This window comes from Trichomonascus vanleenenianus (assembly GCF_965637985.1).
Source record: "Trichomonascus vanleenenianus strain CLIB 3782 genome assembly, contig: TRVA0_004S, whole genome shotgun sequence".
Classification (NCBI taxonomy): domain Eukaryota; kingdom Fungi; phylum Ascomycota; class Dipodascomycetes; order Dipodascales; family Trichomonascaceae; genus Blastobotrys; species Blastobotrys vanleenenianus.
In genome coordinates this window covers 233,265-250,488 of record NW_027481883.1, presented here as the reverse complement: position 1 = coordinate 250,488, position 17,224 = coordinate 233,265, and the positions used below count along the sequence as shown (strand labels likewise).

The window sequence follows — 17,224 nt, the reverse complement described above, 5'->3', positions numbered from 1 at the left end:
CGCCAGCCGTGCATCTCGTAAAAAACGGGTCATTCATCCAATAAATAGATTATTATCAGTCGTAACTCGTCAAATTCTACAAATGGTGTAGTAATCCCTGGCAATCTGTTACCGTCGTCGTCGTAATTGGGCTCTTCAACGAGAGAGATCACGGAGATCCTTCATTCAGTAGCTTGGAGCCACCATACCTTCATAATAGCGTCAACCCTTCATAATAGCTTCATAATAGTTCCCAGATCATTCATAATTTTCGAAACCCTTCACAAGAGACTTGAGATCCTTCAAAATATAGCTCCAAGAGTAAACTTAGCTTCGCGAGTAGACAGAGCTCTTGGAATGAATAGCTTCAAGAGCAACCAAACTTCGCGAGTAAGGATAGCTCCAGAATTAATAGCTCCCAGAATAAATAGCCCCAAAAATTAAGGACACACGTCCTGTTCAACCCACACGTCCTCCTTAGTACGCGTGAACAACGTACGCTTCTCCTGATCGTTGTCATACAGGTCTACAGTGTTGACAAACATGAGGACCACAACAAAGTTCTCCTTACCCGACTCTTCGCTGGCGCCATCGACGCCCCGGGCAATAGAGTCTATTCGCTTTCGCGCATTGTCCGTCAGAAGTGTGCCTGGTGTAGGCTTCCGGAAACTGCTCTTCAATTCCGGGCTCATGCCATGCCACACCCGCTCGTACTCGGCACGCCATTCCTCCTCCGTAGGTGGCGGGAACTCCTCGTCATAGAGCTCTCCGACGCGGAAAGACGGCGTAAACACGGGGTAGAACGACGAAGAGCTGCTCGACAGCGAAGACGGACTCGACGACGGAGTACCCAATGGCACAGCCGAAGGAATCTCCGCCCTCATGGTAGGTCGCTGCGTCTGCGTGAGAAGCTGTGCAAACCCGGAAAATCGAAACTGGCACCGCTCCTTGGCAAAGTAGAAGCATGCCTCGAACTTGCCGTCGCTCGATGTAAGCTCCTCTACCTTGCTCATGCGCCGGTCAGTCGTAAACACGAGCACGCCCGTGTTGCGGTCGTCGAACAGAAAGGATCGAAACACACACGTCCGAGCGTGCGGGAACCCGTCCTTCGATACCGAGCTAAAAGTGAACAGCACTGGCGACACGTTCCTCACGCAGTTCGTAAAAGACGGCACCCAAGGTGGCATACACGACATGCTTAACTTCCCCAAATGATTCCAAATGATCGGAAATGGTTTAAACGGAGAGTTTCTATTTTCCTCTCTCTTTTTCCCTGGTGGATACCCTGTACAAAACTCGAATCCGCGGCCCCCCTAAGCTTTATTTTTTTTTTCCTTATGCCCGCCTCTCTCTCCTTCGTATGAAGATTTCAACACGCGACGGAGAAAAAAAAAGGCCTCTACTGATGCAACCAAAAAACGTGTGCTGCACTCACTTGCGCAACAAATATTTTTGAAAAAAAAAAGGCTTAAATCGGTACTGGGCGGCCCTTTTTTTAACTCGGGATAATAACGTTACAATGGGACTTGTAGGTCCCTTTGAAGCAGCCTTTGGAGTGCCAAAAAAGATTTGTTGAAGAAGGAAAAGTGTCGTGTAGTGAAGTGGTTGTATCGTTCAAGTCGCCTTCATCACGCGCAGCACGCACACGCACCCCTCCAAAACACAGAAACAGCGTACTCACCCCGCCATAATGTACAACCGCAAAATGTACAAGTCGTAGAACACCCAATGCACGTTGAAAAATATAATTCTCTAGTCGTATGCCGTATTTCGTATCCCGCCAAATACAATAGTCCAGCCGTATGCCGTATTTTTTAGGGTCTAATTGTTATTCCGTCTAATTGATATCCGTAGCTCAGCTCACGGTACCATTTGCAATGGTGTCCACAATGCAGGGCTCTCCACGCGGAGTTACCAGTCGGTGATTATCACTGCCGTAGATCACCTCGCAAGCCTCGTTTGTTTTGAGCAGACCCTGCAGGTCCTTCCATACGCTGCTCTTAATCTTGGCCCCGCTCACAGCCTTGCTCGACTCGTCGTAATCCATATTGGCAAACCTCAGAGGCTCCCCCGGCTCGCTCCCAGAGGGTGGCCGCACAAGCTCAATGAGCGACCTGTCGGGATTAGAGGCCGCGAGAACCATTGCCTCTGACTTGACACCGCGCAGCTTGGACGGCTTGAGGTTGGTCACCAGCACAACGCGCGAGTTCTCGAACCGGTCCGCCGCAATTACGCCGCGCAGCCCGGACACAACGGTCCGCGGAGCCTCCTCGCCGGCATCTATCTGAGAAACATAGAGCGAGTCGGCGTCGGGATGGAGGTTCACTTGCCGCACTATACCAACCTTGAATTGGGCGGCGGTCGAACTTACTGCCTCAATTTTAGCACTTCTCACTGCCTCTTTAGTAGACTGGATACTTACGTCGTTTGAAAATGACGACTCGTCGGGGGAGGAACATTGGTCTTTTAACAAAAGGGTTGGGTGGGTTTTGCAACGACCGGTAAGACCCGTTTCCTTTCATGTGCCCACCAGCGCTCGCTCCCTCTCCCCGATTTGAAACAACCATGCGGCGTCGTGCGGCGTAAATTCATTCCTGGTACCTAATAGTGTACTTGGGAGGAAGGGGGGGGGGGCAGTCCTTCCAAACCTTCCTGGGGGCTCCGCTGTACAGAGGTAATTAAGCTTGTTTGGTTAGTTATTCGAGTCACAGGGAATGAGGAGTGTACGATGGGGTACGGTAACTTTAACAATGCAGTTGACTCTTTTGAAAACAGTTCTACAGTTTACCTTTAGCTGCGTCCACAGTTGAGTATGATGTACTAGGCTTCAGTGTGTGGCATCTCCAATGAGCGTCATCCATCGAATCAAGGCAATCTACTGTTTAATGTACTACCTGTCAACTATCTCCAGCATAGTTCAGCCCCAGAGGTCTTTTCCGGCTTTTGCGTAGAAGAATAAGAGTGACTTTCTTGGTAGAAAAAAGTCACTTACTTGGACGAATTAGAGTCACCGAGAAGAAAAAGATTATTTGGAAGACAGTCACTTAGAAGAATTAAGTAAGTAAGAATAAGCGGAAGAATAAGAGTGATGTATAGTATATTTCATTTTACTCGGTATAACGGAGGTGAGTAGGGGAGAAGGATGCGATTGGAGTGAATCTAAATGCTCGTATTCGTTTTTTTGGACAGAGAGTAAGGTCGGCTAAGCTCTGCTTTAGCAGGTAACGTCCTGAGTGGCTCGGGAGTTGAGCAGCAAGGCGACAATGAGACCGTATAGACCCAAAACTTCGGCGAAAATGAGAATAAGAATCATACCAACGAACAGTCGTGGCTGCTGGGCAGTACCTCGAACACCGGCGTCACCGACAATGCCAATGGCAAAGCCAGCGGCGAGACCGGCCAGACCGACCGAAAGACCGGCACCAAGCTGAATGAAACCAGTGTACAGGGCCTGCTGCTGCTTCAGGGAGTCGGAAACCAGCACAGACACGACCAAGCCGTAAATGGCAATAATACCGGCCATAACAACCGGGACAACGTCTAAACGCTTGTTAGCTCATACGCATTTTCCACCATTGCCAATGGCATTGCAAAAACTTACTCTTAACCAGCAAATCAGGTCGAAGAACGGTGGTGGCACAGATACCTACACCCGACTTAGCGGTACCATAGGAAGCACCGAAGCCTAAATAATGCACCCCAGTTAGTAACGAAACTCAATTTCTCGGGCCCAAACCCATTCTCACATACAAGTAAAGACGATGGCGGCAGTGCAGCCAAGAGCACCGAAGAATGGCTACGGGGAAACGGTTAGAAAAGATGACGTAATCGCACAAACATCAACATACAGCATAAACTGGGCTAAAGTCACAAGTTAGTCAGCACACAGAACACTCGAGCCATTGATATATACGTACCAAAGATCAGACATCGCGATCGAATATACTTGACGAACTGAAAATAAGGAGGTGTTGTGTTGGTATTGTCGACCTTTGCCTCTTGGGATGTTGTGGTTGGGACAAGGGAGGGTAACCAACCCGTTTCGATCCCGGCGCCGGCACTCCTCGATTCGGAATCCGTCGTCCCGGCACACCTCACATCTAGCTAAGGTGCTATCTATGACGACACCACGGCAGGGGGGAGGGGGAGAAGCAGAGGGTCGTGGAGATGGATCTCGATGGATTTGAATGTTTGGAAGAGGGGATTCCGGGCATCAACCACCGGGCCGCTTCTAGCCCTGCTCCACCCGAGGGCAACAGCCCGACACGCAGCTTCGCCACGGGGAGTTTGAGGGGATGGCCCCTCAATAGCAGACTAAACGCTGCAATTGACTATATGCTACAAAAGCGTCTCTAGCTTCTGCTTATATCAGAACTTAGTTCATGGACCAATCACTCCGATCCACTGCCCCTAGTAGGCAGTGCCAGCGTGGGTTCATTGGAGCGCCGATGGGAGGTGCGGCTGAAATGTCGCGCTCGCAGGACAAAAAATTTATCAAGACTTTTTCATGCGAATCTTTTCTTCTTTTCTGATTAAGTGCAAACTTCTTCATCTTCTCCTATTTATATACGAGGCGAGCTTTTTTTGATTTGCAAGGAACCTCATCCATTTTCGAATAATGTCTGACGAACGAGCTTTCCCACTGGCCGATACTCAGGTCACCCAGCAGATCCTTGATCTTATCCAGCAGGCTACCCACTTGCGACAGCTCAAGAAGGGTGCCAACGAAGCCACTAAGACCTTGAACCGAGGCATCGCTGAGTTCATCGTCATGGCTGCTGACGCCTCTCCATTGGAGATCGTGCTCCACCTCCCACTTTTGTGCGAGGACAAGAACGTTCCATACGTTTTCGTGCCATCTAAGGTGGCCCTCGGCCGAGCTTGTGGTGTCTCTCGACCAGTCATCGCTGCCTCCGTCACCTCTAACGAGGCCTCCCAGATCCGAGAGCAGATCTACGACCTCAAGAACACCATTGAGCGACTGCTCATTTAAATGTGTACTACTAATAGAGGCTCTAAGTTATTCTAATGTATTCTAATTTTTTTTTCTTAACTTGTGCTAATTTGTAAGAGCTGATAAGGCTAGTGCACTTTTATTATGTGTATGTGTGTGTGTGTACGTGATGCGGATATTAAAGCCGCACGAAGTGAGGCGCCTGCGGCTGGCGCTAAAACCTTGTCGTGTTTACTCAAATACACAAGCGCCTACATTTCAATTTATCCATCCAGATGGCCGTCTAATAACATGGACAACAATCCTCCTTCAAGACGTGCTTCTTTGGACTCCATTGACCTCCATCCCGTAGGCGAAAGGAGCCTAGAAGAGCTCAGGGCCATTCAAGACGCCTGGGATCAGATCGAGGAGGTAGACCTCGATGAGTTTCTAGATAATGGCCGCCCAGGGACGCCAATGCCCACAGAGGATAACCCAGTCTCTGGAGTTGGTAGCATCAGAACATACAAGCGTAGTGGTTACCCTGAATTGTACGACGATCCCACTCAAGATGCTCTGCAGGGTCCGCAGAGCATTGCTGGCGATGAAAAAGACAACAAGCACGGGAAGAGCAATCTGCATAATGGCTCACCAACCCAGTCAAATAATTCGCCTCCAGTTGAACATGCTAGTGAAGACTGCCCGAGTCAGAGCCAGCCTATAACAAGAGACAGTGGCGACTCCGTCGATTCGAATGATTCTGGCGGAACCCAGGCATCTACTGGCTCGCCCCCTATGCAAAGTAGAAGCAGCTTGCATAACCAGGCTAGCACGACCACTATCGCGAACCCCTGCAACTTCTCCGGTGCCAATTCCTCTCCCCCCACCCGCCTGAACAAGCCAAAGAACGCCAGTGCCGGGGCAAATGAACCTCTTCTTCTTCGCGGAGATCAAGAACCAGCATCTACAAGCGCGGCGCCAGCTACAGAGGGACGCTCCGACAAATTCGTGGCCATAACAGCTAGTGGTAATCAACAATGCGAGCCGAATAAACCTGCTGCAGGCATTGATACAATTCAAGCGGTATCCCATTCTTCCCTCCTCCAACAACCCGTTGATTCGAGCGTCTTGGAGGCTATGCAAGTTTCGGACCTCGATTTGGATGAAGGCGCAGAGCAGCAACTAGCTTCTCGTCATGAGGCTGCCTTACTTGGCGATTATGTATTTGATTTCACAAGCTATCAATCCCTCAATCCTGATCTGGGAGCCCTGGCAAGTCCATTTACTGAATTCCAGGCACCCCCTGATAACGGGGATGCCTCTATGGACCAATTCACTGCCGATCCTTGGCCCGAGGAGGACGACCAACAAGGTTTCCAACGACGCCCAAATGGCACGTTCACATTGGGGAATCTGATATTCCCTTTCGACGAGGAGCTAGAGGGCAATTCCTCTCCACTTTTCCAAACACCCACGCAATTCCCGCGCTATGACCTTACTGAGCCTGCCCCTAATCCACAGTCAGCACACTTGCCAACCGAAAGACAGGCTCAAAACCAAGGCCAGCCATTGACCTATCAAAACAGAACGAGCACTGTTCGCGACTTCGCCTTTAGGCGCCCCGTTGGTGTTGCACGTCCAATTCCTCCCCATTTCACGCCACTGACGGATGGACAGCTGTTCCATTCCCCTGCCACCGCCGCTTGGGCTGCTGAGTACCACAGGCGCAACGCAAGCCCGGGCCACATTGTACCAACGGCAGAGGATTTTGAAAGGGGAAGGGTCATTGCCTATCATCGATACAATCAGACAAATAACAATGCTCCACCGCCTCCACTACCACACTCTCCTCATCCAATTGCACCCCCTGCTGGTCTTCGTCCGCCTGTTCCCTCGCCGCAGCTTCCGCTAGCTCCTCCTCCTCCCCCGGAACCGCCCAGGGAATATCTCCATCAAGTTCGAGGGTCAACTAATCAAAGAAATTTAAATTTCGAGGGAGCAATGGGAAACCTGAGAGACAATCTTGCCATGGCTGATTTCCACCGGCCTCAGCAGTACGTGCAAAACCAACACCATATCATCAACACCACTGGCAACCGTCGTCCGCGTGCTAATAACACTGTACGTGAGGCTCCTAACCTTGTCCCGAACCCAATGATCTGGAACACTGATGATGCTTTTTTCGGAGACATTCAAACCTTCGGTGGGCAGGGGCCAATTGGTACCGGCGGAGAAGCACAACGCGAGGTGGCAGTAGAGCCTGAACTTCCACCGCTTCCGCCGTGGGAGATGAATGGATTCACGCCAACACGGAATCGTGCAGAATATGAGGCATATCAGCACAATGGAAGGGCACAACCTGCTCGACCATTCCGAGGGATAAATGGGTTGCAGGCAAGGAATCACCTCAGGCTGGATATAAATCGAGTGGGTAGAGGAGCGCAGAGAGAGGTAGTGATACAACCCCCTCGGCCCACAGAAGGCCTCGAACTTCTTTCGCCAGCTACAATGGTGCACGCACTAAACGGCATGATCCACGACGGTAACTCCTCTGACACTGGCTCTGGGGATTGAATCCGAAGAACTGCGGGTAACAGTAAATTAACTAGGTATTCTAAAATTCGATTCATAAAAGCTCATAACAAATTATACATAAATTGCTCATTTCTCATGACTAGGTGTCGAAGCGCCACTGTGATTGTTGTAAGTTAGACTCGATTCCCTACTGTCCTTGACGTCCTGCTCCACAACCTCATCAATATGGTTCTGAAGGTTTTCCGGCGACCGCTCTAGAGGTTCCTGGACATCGTATTCTTGTGGAATTGCGACAGGCAGATTTCTTAGATCTGGTGAGTGATCTTGCTGTTGCTGCTGCTTCTGTTGCTGGGCCAGATTCTCTATGTACGGTTGCTGGAGAGGCTGCTGCGTCAGATAATCCGGTGGCAATGGCTGGTTCTGCATCGCAATCTCTTTATGTCGCGTACCAGGCGAGGCTTCTTCTGAATCGTAATCTCCAGGCTGCAAATGCCCGACTGCCGGCTGGTTGCTCAAGCTATCAATTAGCGTACCACCTGGCGTTCTAGGGTAATCTCCTAGGCTGAAGCCAGTAGTGTTTTGAGAGGAGATAGATGCTGACGAAGCACTAAACGGCATCTGCCGAAGCGAGCCATGCGGAGATTGCGACAACGCTGGAGAGTTTTGCATCGCCTGATTGATACTCTGTGCCCCAGTGCTGCTGACTACAACCGCAGCGCCAGTAGCATTGTGGAAGCTGAACTGGCTACTTGCAGACTGTACACTGGCCATAGCCTCAACTGCAGCAGAGTTTGCTGTACTGGTATTCGTGCTCGCAGTACTATGTTGTTGATGCATTGAGGAAATGTGGTGTGCTGCTGCCATGTCGGGAAGCCATTCACCAGAAGCCTCGTCAAAGTTCTCACCTGCGAGACCCACAACCTGATCCCGGATCGACTTGATCCAGGGATCATGCTTGAGCAGTTCTGTTGCAGTCATTCGCTTCTTTGGATCTCGCTCAAAGCACTTCATCAGGAACGCCTGGCCCGCTTCGCTAAGCTGGTCCTTAGAAGGAAGCTGCGGGAGATGACCAGCAGCGATATGGTACATAATAGCCCACTCATTGTCCAGATTGGCCCATGGTCGCCTACCTGTTGCCATTTCCAGAACGCAGCATCCCGTGGACCAAATATCAATGCTTCCATGACGACCAGGATCTGAGCCCGTAATTACTTCCGGACTCATGTACATAGGAGTGCCTGTCATACTGTTCAGCTTGGTCTTGCCATTGTTGACAGCGCCTCCACGTGTTTTTCCAGTCTTGGCAATCACCTTCGCAGCGCCAAAGTCAACGAATTTTATAACACCCATGTGGTCGAGCAGGATATTTTCTGGCTTAATATCACGGTGAACAATTCCAGATTGGTGAAGGTAGGCCAGACCCTCAAGCATCTGCAACGTGTAGATCTGGATGACAGTCTCGTCTTCAATTCTGCCATAGTCCAAAAGACCACCCAGAGAACCACCCTGGCAATACTCCATAAAAATGAACACCTTGTCTCTATGCACTTCAACTCCGTAGTACTGTACAATGTTTGGGTGGTTCAATATCTCCAAAACAGTCATCTCATCCTTAATACTCTTCAAAATATGGCGGATCGACTGCGTATCCTGTAGCCTGATCTCCTTGACAGCCATAACACCACCAGTATCCAAATTGACAGCGGCGTAGACAGTACCGAATGAGCCGCCGCCAATAAACCGACCCTGCTGCCATCGAATAGACACATTTGAGAATGAAGACGCGAGGAAGGTCAAGAACTCGCTATCTGTGTTCGTATCATCGAGAATCTTTCCGACGACCATGTTCTTCATTCGAGCTTCCTCAGTTTGGTTCAGCTTCTTCAGTGACTCTGAACGGAAAATTGTCATCAGCTCATCATCGTCCTTGTACTGAATGTTCAAAAGCTTGTTGCGTCGAGCAACTTCCAATGACTGCTGCCTCTCCGCAGCCTTCGATCTAGCTCCCATGATGTCAAAGTGCGATATCAGAAGCGTCATGCATCCGGCAACCTTAACCCGCAGCTTGGCAAACTGATCTTTCGAGAATACCATAATGTTGACTCCACGGGTCATGACCATGGCAAATTCTAGCGCCACGACTGTCCATCTAAATGTCTTGTAATCGGTGGGCACGCAGTCGTCAACAATAAAGGTCACCCACTCTACACAGAGGTTAATCATCTTGTAGCACAGGGTGCCCCGTCGGCCAGGATCCATAACCTGCAAACCACGCTGGCCAAATTCTCGCGCGAAAATGAACATGTTTTGGACAGACTCCTGACAGCCAATGGGCTTGCATCGAGATCGGAAGTCAATTGCTGCATTGATAACCGAAACGGCGATTTTGTAAAACTGCTTTCGCACTCGCGCCAGCTCATGATTCACTTTAACGAGATGAGATTTAGTGTCCACAAGAATTTCGAACATTTCAGCAATTCCAATAGCTTCCGATAACTCCACCCGAGCTCGATACAGCTCTGAAGACCTTCCTTCAGATACGAGCCTCATTCGGCCAGGAGCCAACTCCAGGTCACCGTAAGGCATGTCAATGTTGACGATATCGCCCTCCCAAACTAGTGGTTCCTGTATACATAGTATAAGCACGTAGGAAATCCTTTCATCGTCGGTCAGTGGTTCGCATCGGCTATAGCCATTAAGAATTGACTTGATTCTCTCTGGTTCGCTGGCAAGTGACTGATCGGCGATAATATAAATACCGTACTTCTCGAACCCACCAGTGTACACCAAAAAGTGGCCCGAGTTTTTCAGCGCTAGAGCAAATGATTTGAGCCTAGTTACTTGAATGGCATACTCCGAGGCATTTTCATACGTAGACGAAAGCATTCTAAAGGTATTAGTTAGTAACAGTGCTCCAGCACTCTAATAAGGTAACTTACCTGTAAAACCGCAGCAATTTACGCTGGAAACTCCTCACGCTCTCAACTGTAATAGTAAACCACCGCTCTATGTCATGGGCGGTCCAATGGGCAGGTCCTTTCATTTGACTCTCCCAGTATGCGTGGAGCTTTTGAAGCATTTTGCACTGTAGAGAACTGAACTGCTCAGCCAACACGATGTCACCCCCGTCAACCATGCTGGCAATACCTTTGAGGAAAGAATACTGCTGCTCCAGTTGCTCAGTTTCTTTGAATGTCTGGAACTTGTTGTCTTTCAAAGGCTTGGAGTTGTAGTGGATAAACTTGCTGTGAAGCAGGCCAAGATAGAAACCGAGACAATCCAGTACAATCTTGTTGAAGTTCTCATCCGCGTGGTTTGGGAACACCCAGCCCTTATCAAAGATAGGGGAGGTGTACTCCAAATTACTCCTTAGAATATTTGTGCCAATTTGAATATAGAGTCTCAGATCGGAGATCATTTGATCCACAATCATCATGGTCGGATTCACAAGCCGTCGAGCATAGACGAGTCGTAGTCGAATAATCTCTTGGATAAGCTTAACGGGGAACGACATAACATGCGACAGCCTCTCGTGGAATAGTGGGAGGCCCAGTTCAACATATATCTCCGAGTATTCGACTGTAGCCTCTCGTGCTTTGACAATCAGCGGGCCAACAGTCTGATTCAACCGTAATTCAAAAATATTGGTGATATCGTCTTGCTTCAGCACATTTTCCACAAGTGTCGAGCGTTCCTCCATAGGGTCATCGCCTTTATTGTCTGGAGGCCGCGTAGGATCCAAGTCCTGGTTCCCAGTCCACACTCGCAACAGATCCAGTTCTCGAGTGATAGAGTTAGTTATAGTGGACCAAGAAACCAAAGCGTCTAATCGCCGTTGAAAGGCTGCATCTCCGTATGCTTTACATTCTTCTCGCATTGCCTGCATCGATTTCCACAGGTTTTCAATCTTCTCAACTCGCCCGAGAATGTACTGAACTTGTTCACTGGTCGACTCTAACGTCGACTCATTCTGATACTGGATCTTAAAGTTCCAAAACTCGTCAATTACTTCCCCAACTTTGGTACGATTGTAATCAACCACTCTTTTCTGCTCAGCGACCGTTCTACCGCAAACTTTGGCTCTGATTCCGAGCCACAAGTCGTCATCGAGCATCATACTGCCGTTCTTCGGCCCCCTAATGCGTCTTTTCTCAGATCTCACGACCTCACCATTGAGCACTGACGAAAGCATCGCCTGCCATTCTAACCTTTCCTGCAGCCCTTCGCCGGCATTGTCGAGATCTTCATGGGATAATCCTGTCTCTAAAAATGGATAAAACAAGCCCATGTCGGTATACTCGTCGTCATAGCTCGCACCAACTGCACCGTTTTCTACCCGAGGTTCGCCCAGAAAGGGTTTTCCAAGCCGGTCCTCGTCATCTTCGGCACTACTGTTGCTGCTAGACTCGTCGTCTTGCGAAACTTCTGCAATTGGTTTGAGCTCCCGGACATAGTCATCCTGGAGGTCATTTTTTATCTTTTCGAGGTAAGCCTTCTCCTGCGCCAGGTATTGCGCTTGAGTATCTTTATACTTCATCATCTCGTTAATATTACTGGGCTGATGGGCCTTAGTCTTGATTGTAGGCTTCACCACGGGTCCCGGCGGGCCATCGGCACCAGGACTCCTCAATTTGGTCGTTGTGACACCTCGCATCTTGCTCGGGGACTCCGTTGTATTGGCGTGGTGCATTTTTGTAAAATAGCCATCTTCAGTGCCATTCGTTACAGGCGCCTGGCTCGCTGGATTACCCGTGGACTCGTCAACTACGATCACGTTATCGTCAAAAGATATCGACGGTTTCTTGCGCCCCGAAGCCATAGCTCTTCTCAGACGATTCCCTAGGGCCGCTTAGAACCAGGATATCTCGAATCTAGGGCTGGCTAGCGGTCAAAGCTACCAGAATATTATCTCTTTAGAAGAGATGGCTGTGGATAGGACGTCAGTCGGTCACAAGAAAGTACAGTTCGCTACTGGCTAGTGGTTACCACAGCAACCCGACTCTTTCGCCGTTAAAGGTCTAATTTACAAATACAAGCTTTTGTCACTCGCTCTGGTACGTCAACTGCTGCGATTAATCGGTCTAAACTGCGCACATATGCTCGTGTAGGCACCTCTACTCTCCGCACATGAGTAGCGCAATTAGCTGTGGTTGGGACTTATGGCGGCGCGCCGGGTTAACTTGCGATTACCTAGAAACTAATTGATTACGACTTGTACTTGTACGTACCGGCCGGGCGTGTACGTAGAAGTGCCGTCGGCAGACACTCAGTGAATAAGAGGTGCAGCGTTAAAGCTGAGATCGAGCGCTACATATGAGCATGCGAATACTGGTTCGGATGGTCAATATGAAGCTTCGATGGGTTTCCACAATTAGTACGCCGCGCGAGCCGCATCTGGCACGGCTGTAGCTCTGCATTATGTACACGACAAAAAGTCCCAACGCGACTCGGGCGCGGTCCACCACACCAAAAGAAAGAAGTTCGGTACAGGAAACAGGGGGATAGGGGCTATACTTGAAGTGGCCAAAGCAACATACTGTTGGCTGGAGGAATCTATTTTATCCTTTTTCAGACGAGTCGGAGTTCAAAAATAGAGCCGTACCTGAGTATTTTCAGCAGAGTATGCCGGGGGTAGTGAACGGTCCCGATCCCGGGAGTATGAGCGGGGCAGACCTCGATGAGTGCATTGAGCGCTTGTATAAACGGGAGCTCTTGCCAGAAGTGACGATCGAGGCACTGTGTTCCAAGATTAAAGAGTTGCTTATCAAGGAATCCAATGTCGTCCATATTAGCGCGCCAGTGACAGTAGTCGGCGATATCCATGGCCAGTTTTATGATTTGATTGAGATCTTTCGCATTGGTGGATATTGTCCAGACACGAACTACTTGTTCCTTGGTGATTACGTCGACAGAGGGCTTTTCTCGGTCGAGACAATGACGCTACTGGTGTGTCTTAAGCTGAGGTATCCGACGCGAATATACATGGTGCGAGGGAATCACGAATCCCGAGGAATCACTCAGAGCTACGGATTCTACTCGGAGTGCGTGCAGAAGTATGGGTCCGCAAATGTGTGGACGTACTTCACCGACATGTTTGACTTTCTTACGCTAAGCGTGGTTATCGACAATTCAATATTTTGTGTGCATGGTGGTCTGTCGCCGACAATCCACTCAATTGATCAGATCAAGATCGTCGATCGGTTCAAGGAGATTCCACATGAAGGTCCTATGGCTGATCTCGTTTGGTCTGATCCGGAGCAGTCTGAGCCTGACTTCTCTCTGTCGCCGCGAGGTGCTGGTTACACTTTTGGCATCGATATCGTGAAGAAGTTTTTGGCGCGCAACTCCATGAACCATATACTGCGCGCTCACCAGCTATGCCAGGAAGGGTACGAGGTGCTCTTTGACGACCGGCTATCAACTGTGTGGTCAGCGCCCAACTATTGTTATCGATGTGGAAACCTTGCCTCGGTGCTAGAAGTAAGTTCGAACGGGGAGAGGTTCTTTAACGTCTTCAACGCTGCGCCTGAGAACAACTACATCTTCAATTCCTCGGACAAGCAGTTACGTGACGTGTTTGCAGACTTTGATGAAACGAGAAGCCGCTCTTCGGATGTCTTGTTCCCTCCTACCCCTTCACCACCGGTTCAATACTTTTTGTGATGAAGATAAAAAAGATGTTATGATGTTATGCCGACACTGGCACGAGGGCTATTTATTACTAATTCTTTTTTGCATAATGCCTTTCCCGTCGGTAATATATAAGGTAATCTATAATGTACTATAATTGTATTTTAGTCGATAATGTTTGTAAGAAACTTGACCAGAACTAATAAACATAGATTGTAAGAACGTGATGCAATTCATTCTTCTAAATCATTCTATATCAGTATATATCCGTATTACCGTGAGTGTTAAAATCAAAATGCGTAGCTGGGCGCATTATTATTACACACCGCCAATATAATTTTACTACCAGGAACTAGATAGTTTTCATGCAATTTCTCTCCACCATACGAAGCTCTGGTTAAGAAAACGCTTGAAGAGCACTCTCAAGCTTCGTCTTCATTTCCTCCCATTCCTCCCCGGAATCAGACAAAATCGTAATGGCTCCACCGGCACCAATTCGCCACAGTGTGTTGTCCTCATTCTTGTAAGAGAAAGCAGATCTGATAATAACACTCCAGTCGCCTTCGTCAGTCACTGACCAAAATCCGCTGACGCCAGAGTAAATTCCTCGTCTCGTATGGTCCTCGAGGTCGCGCAGTATTTCAACTGACCGCTTCTTCGGAGCACCTGTCATCGATCCTGGTGGAAGAGAATGCGCCAAGAGGTCAATGCCAATATATCGAGGCGGGAGGTCACCCTGGATAACAGAGACCAGCTGGTACACAGTATGGTACTCCTCGACAGTCATAAGCTTTTCTACGCGAACATTCTCTACCATCTGGTTGAGATCATGCCGGATAAGATCAACAATCATTAAGTTCTCTCCCCGCTCCTTTGGCGTATTGAGAATAGCATGCGCCTTTTCATAAGTCATTCCGGGCACCTTCTTAACTGTCCCCTTAATTGGTCGGTACTCACACAGACCTCCGGCAGTCCACGACATGAAACGCTCCGGCGAAGATCCAACAAGTGCTGAGTCCAACAAATCCAGATAGCACGAGTATGGCGACGGGTTTCGGTTAAGCAGAATCTTGTACAGCTGCCACGGGTCTAAGTATCCTGGCAAATGGATCTTCGTCTGAGCAGTAAGGCACAGTTCATACGAGTCTCCACTTCGCAGGAACTCCTTTGCCTGCTCGATCTTATCAATGTAAGTCTCTCTATCAGGGAATGTGAATTTGGCCGGTTCAGAAAAGCATGAGGCACTAGACGAAGGCACATCTTCTAACTTGATTGGAGAAGCGACAAACTTGGTTATATCCTTGGCAAGGTCCTTAACGAATGCAACGTCGTCTTCAACAATTGAAACAACATAAAGCTGGTTCGTTTTCTGGTCAATGAGAATGCTTCGCTCAATGTCGACGAGACTGACGTCGGCATACTTTCGCTCAATTTGCTCGACCTTATCAGGAATGTCGCCCATTTCGTAACTCAAATAACCCATAAGGCCACCGACAAATCTGCTCTCGGGAGGAGTAGTGGCGTTCTTGAATTTCTCCAACTTTGGCAGCATATACTGTGCCAAAAACTCGTAGACTCCCTTCTCGCAAAGCGTCTCTGCGACTTCGGTGGATTCATCGCCTCCATAAGGCCTAATGAAGACCTTGTCCGGCTGGTAGGACAGGTAATGAGTAAGCATTTTAGTCTTATCCTTTTCAAGAAGGCCAATAATCGACCATCTACCGGGTTCTGCGCCGGAATTGAGCAGCGTGAAGTCGAATCCTTGCTGCTTAACAAGGTCGCACAAGGCCACTGCCAGCTGAGAGCCCTTAAGGTTCACATGATCTACTGGGACGCTCTCAAAAATCACAGCTCCTTCAGAACCGTTGGAAGCAAGCTGTCGCTGGGCAAATGGAAGCGGCTTGATACCGTAAGAACGGATAATTGCGTTCAATGCATCCGAATCTGTGGCTTTCACTCTTCCGTTAGCTTCAGACCACTCCTGGGCCATCTTCCAGAAATTGCCCAGAACAGTATCGCCATGGAAGGAGCAGACACTCTCTGGGTGGTACTGAACGCCGTAGAACGGTTTGGATACATGCTGTCCTGCCATGAGAATTCGCCCAGATTCGTCCTCGACATACGCAAGCGGGATGATTTCGTGGTCGTCCGCGCCGAGAATACCATGCAGGGAGTGGTAACGGGTGCTAAGGAATGGCTCGGTGATGCCAGCGAAAATGGACTGGCCGTTGTGCTCGATTTTCCCTGGCTGACCATGCTTGACCACTTCTAGGCGCTTCACTTCACCGCCAAACCCGAGCACCATGCTCTGGAAACCGAGGCACACGCCAAATATTGGCAAAACCTTGTCCTGAGGAAGCGTCCACAGAGCTGGCAGGACCCCTGCGTCCGCGGGGTTACCAGGAGATCCTGGACCCGGACCAACAACCACAGCGTCAAAGTGTGGTAGAATCTCGTTAACAAATACCTCTGAGGATACCGTGTCATTGTGGATGGTCACTACGGTTGCGTGGGTGACTCGTTCTATCAGCTCTGACAAGTTGAAGGTGAACGAGTCATAGGAGTCAATTAGCAAGATCGAAGGCATCGCAAACAGAAACGCCCACTACACACTGAAAACCGGCTGAGGAGAGAATGGAAGGGAAAATCTATAGCGTGCCGTTCAGACGGCTATATTTTTTTAAGATGCGGCGAAACGGTGAGCAACAGTGCAATGCGTTTTCTAACCTTACCAATCGAAGAGCTTAAAATTTCAGGGCACGGATGAAACAGGCACCAGCATGTCCTGTCACCTGAGTCACCATTCTGCGCGGCTTCCGCGTAATCGGGGGACCGCAGTCGGATCGCTGCCGGCGCCGATGTTTAAACAGAACCAGATGGGGCAGGAGTCGTATTTCGCTCTTTACAGAAGAGGTTCGTTCGGCCGCTCTGTAACTTAGTTGCCCGGGACCGTTGGACACTAATGTGTTGTGTGTGTATGGCATGGATCGGAATTGACACAGATCTCAACGGTTTTTTCTATAGCCAGTGTGGGGCTTGAGAAGAGATTAATTGGTTTGTCTGAACTACAGCGATGAGCATCGACTCTGCATACCCGGAAAAAGGGGCCAGCTTTGAAACCGATCTTGCGTGAATGTGTTGGGGACG

At 49.3% G+C, this 17,224-nt stretch overlaps 8 protein-coding genes across 8 annotated transcripts; 3 read left to right on the top strand and 5 right to left on the bottom strand.

The window, feature by feature from the left end:
• Positions 1–419: 419 nt before the first annotated feature.
• On the bottom strand, positions 420–1,175 carry TRVA0_004S02542 (uncharacterized protein; the record flags this gene model as incomplete). The annotated part of the gene is made up of 1 exon (XM_076682710.1): positions 420–1,175. The coding sequence occupies one exon, from the start codon at positions 1,173–1,175 to the stop codon at positions 420–422; it is 756 nt and encodes a 251-aa protein (XP_076543072.1).
• Positions 1,176–1,834: 659 nt separating this feature from the next.
• Positions 1,835–2,438, bottom strand: TRVA0_004S02520 (uncharacterized protein; the record flags this gene model as incomplete). Its single annotated transcript, XM_076682709.1, has 2 exons — positions 1,835–2,349; positions 2,402–2,438. 2 exons carry the CDS (start codon positions 2,436–2,438, stop codon positions 1,835–1,837), a joined length of 552 nt encoding a protein of 183 aa, XP_076543071.1.
• Positions 2,439–3,193: 755 nt separating this feature from the next.
• Positions 3,194–3,910, bottom strand: VMA3 (H(+)-transporting V0 sector ATPase subunit c; the record flags this gene model as incomplete). Its single annotated transcript, XM_076682708.1, has 5 exons — positions 3,194–3,519; positions 3,581–3,664; positions 3,730–3,775; positions 3,828–3,840; positions 3,897–3,910. The coding sequence occupies 5 exons, from the start codon at positions 3,908–3,910 to the stop codon at positions 3,194–3,196; spliced, it is 483 nt and encodes a 160-aa protein (XP_076543070.1).
• A 687-nt stretch (positions 3,911–4,597) lies between these two features.
• On the top strand, positions 4,598–4,972 carry SNU13 (RNA binding protein SNU13; the record flags this gene model as incomplete). Its single annotated transcript, XM_076682707.1, has 1 exon — positions 4,598–4,972. The coding sequence occupies one exon, from the start codon at positions 4,598–4,600 to the stop codon at positions 4,970–4,972; it is 375 nt and encodes a 124-aa protein (XP_076543069.1).
• A 105-nt stretch (positions 4,973–5,077) lies between these two features.
• Positions 5,078–7,486, top strand: TRVA0_004S02454 (uncharacterized protein; the record flags this gene model as incomplete). Its single annotated transcript, XM_076682706.1, has 1 exon — positions 5,078–7,486. One exon carries the CDS (start codon positions 5,078–5,080, stop codon positions 7,484–7,486), a length of 2,409 nt encoding a protein of 802 aa, XP_076543068.1.
• An 87-nt stretch (positions 7,487–7,573) lies between these two features.
• SSK2 (mitogen-activated protein kinase kinase kinase SSK2) lies at positions 7,574–12,137 on the bottom strand (the record flags this gene model as incomplete). Its single annotated transcript, XM_076682705.1, has 2 exons — positions 7,574–10,334; positions 10,387–12,137. 2 exons carry the CDS (start codon positions 12,135–12,137, stop codon positions 7,574–7,576), a joined length of 4,512 nt encoding a protein of 1,503 aa, XP_076543067.1.
• Positions 12,138–13,069: 932 nt separating this feature from the next.
• On the top strand, positions 13,070–14,110 carry PPG1 (putative serine/threonine-protein kinase PPG1; the record flags this gene model as incomplete). The annotated part of the gene is made up of 1 exon (XM_076682704.1): positions 13,070–14,110. One exon carries the CDS (start codon positions 13,070–13,072, stop codon positions 14,108–14,110), a length of 1,041 nt encoding a protein of 346 aa, XP_076543066.1.
• A 364-nt stretch (positions 14,111–14,474) lies between these two features.
• Positions 14,475–16,664, bottom strand: ABZ1 (4-amino-4-deoxychorismate synthase; the record flags this gene model as incomplete). Its single annotated transcript, XM_076682703.1, has 1 exon — positions 14,475–16,664. One exon carries the CDS (start codon positions 16,662–16,664, stop codon positions 14,475–14,477), a length of 2,190 nt encoding a protein of 729 aa, XP_076543065.1.
• Positions 16,665–17,224: the final 560 nt, after the last annotated feature.